General features: G+C 36.8%; 1 protein-coding gene across 1 annotated transcript; it reads left to right on the top strand.

The window, feature by feature from the left end:
* Positions 1-1,141: 1,141 nt before the first annotated feature.
* On the top strand, positions 1,142-1,669 carry LOAG_12316 (hypothetical protein; the record flags this gene model as incomplete). Its single annotated transcript, XM_003147829.2, has 1 exon — positions 1,142-1,669. The coding sequence occupies one exon, from the start codon at positions 1,142-1,144 to the stop codon at positions 1,667-1,669; it is 528 nt and encodes a 175-aa protein (XP_003147877.2).
* Positions 1,670-2,405: the final 736 nt, after the last annotated feature.

Below are 2,405 nucleotides of genomic sequence, written 5' to 3' on the forward strand. Positions count from 1 at the left end.
TGAATAATGAGAACAAAGTACAAGAAAAAAGGCAATGAAGTAGAATCCATCTACGGATGGGAATGGAAATGTAAAAAGGAGTAAATATACCACCAATAAGTGTATTACTAATTCTTCTCCTCGTTCAAAAAGTATGCAGCATTGATACACACAAACATACCGACACACTCCTAGAAGAAGGACGTCTTCTGTCAGTTGACTGATAATTTCTAAAAAAATCACGAACGACAAGTTTATAGCTCACAACATTGCATAACAACCTCTGCATATTGCCTTCACAATGCGACATTTGCTCGCGCCACATCCAAATATGTATTACGGTTATTACAGTTGTCATCGTCGTGGCTGGAGTTCACAAACGAAGATGTGAAGGAATATACTCATGCTTTTTGCACGCGCGGTGATGGCTAGGAAGATTAATGCGGAATAGATAAGTTCGATTGCAAAAAGCACAGTGGAAGTCTTTTATCGGGAAAAAACCGAAATATTTCTAACATAAAAATAATATCACTACTATGTAGCATCAAGGATTTTATAAGAGATCAAGTAGGAAGGGATCAAAGTTATACGAAAATCGTTTACTAAAAACGAAAAACAAACAGCAGTATCTCGAAAAACTTATGCAGCTCCAACGAGACATGAAGAAGTCTCACCAAAACTATTTCATGAAATAGATGAAACAGAGGGACAAAATAATCATTTAATACGTGCTGTGCCAAAGGTGGATATCTCAAAATTCAAGGAGCTATTCGAGAATCACCTGAAATATGTTTGACAATCGAAGAAACAATCAAACCAGGCCGAATCAAGAAACTGCTATGGATCAAGAATGATGAATTGGAGTTACCTCCACTACTGTATTGCATGAAAAACTGAAGAAGCACCTCGACCTTCATGGAAAAGGACCACTGAATCGGATGAATCGGATGAGGTCGAGAATTCACTGGAGAAAACTATCATGAAATCTCCTTACAAGCAAAGCTCATCTGATCATAATCAGTTCACAAAACTTCGCATGCTTCAACGTCAACAAAAAGCAGTTTAACTGGTTCTACAAAGGAGGCTGCATCAGGCTCCAAAAAAGAACGATAAAGTATCATCAGTATTATCATCTTCACCAACTAAGTCTTCCAAAAAAGGCATGGCAAACGTACCGATAATAGACAGAATCAAGATACCAACAAGAGAAGATATTGGACCATATCATTATACGGAAAAAACCGGTGCTACGGACAAAAAACCAGCAACGAAGAAAAATTCTACCAGCTCGAAGGAAACTTCGACATCTAATAGTGAAAATTTATTGAACGCGGTATCAAGACCATTCGGAGCCAATCTTTCCATAACCGGTCAAACAACTATCATTGGTGCGGATGATATGAAAGACGAATCAAAGGTAGCACCAACCAATCGACACTTTGTTTGGAGGGACAAAGCTCAATTAAAAGTAACAACAGGTCGAGAAAGTGACGAAGTATTCGGTGACAGGACGACTATTTCTGCCAATCTTAAAACGATTGCTGAGAAAATTGATGGATGGTGTGCATTATGTGGTACTGATCAACAATACTTTATGGAATCAATCCAGAAGATCGATGAACAAGAGAGACCCATGTCGTCACGAACACAGAGTTCAACGAAACAATTTGCCCTTCCGCAAACTCAGTGATTACTTCCTGCAAGTATCAAACTCCTCCTCCTGAAGATTTCAATCTCCTTCAGTTGAGAATGTCGAAAAAAACGAAACATTTTTAACATAAAAATAATATCGATACTGTATAGATGTGTAGTTCAACTCGTATCGTAAGATATTGTAAATCGACTCATGTTGGTCACCAAGTTTGAAGTCAAAATCAGCATAATGTAAAGGATCTCAGGTCAGTGTCGGCATGTTGTAAAGAACTTCTGATCATGAAGGGGTAAATCAGTTTTAACTTTTTGGATTGTTGTAAACAAACTCTCACTATATTAGAGATATGAACGGCAATGGAGTGTATTTTTGGATACCGACTTCTCAACTAAGCAGCGCACAGCAAAATCTCTTTAACTATATCAACAAGGACTTCAGACTCAGATAAGTGATCGATACCGATTTGTTATTCGCTGATATCTTTTCACTGATTTTACTTGTATTAAGAAAATAAATATTTCAAAGTGTACAAAAAGCTTTCGCATAACCAGTCGTAGTTGCCAACCGATATAACTCCTACACAACGCACTTTCACAAAACACTCAATAGAGCTCCTCTAATCATATCAACTAATAATGACAATGATCAGGATGAATATATATTCCTATTTCCCATTTATAAACTAAATGACAAGGAAACTTATCAAGTATTGATTAAATACTCGTAAAACTCTGAATATATTTTAGAAAATATGGAGTATTTAGAGAACGTATAT

Source organism: Loa loa, assembly GCF_000183805.2.
Source record: "Loa loa unplaced genomic scaffold supercont3.501, whole genome shotgun sequence".
Classification (NCBI taxonomy): Eukaryota; Metazoa; Nematoda; class Chromadorea; order Rhabditida; family Onchocercidae; genus Loa; species Loa loa.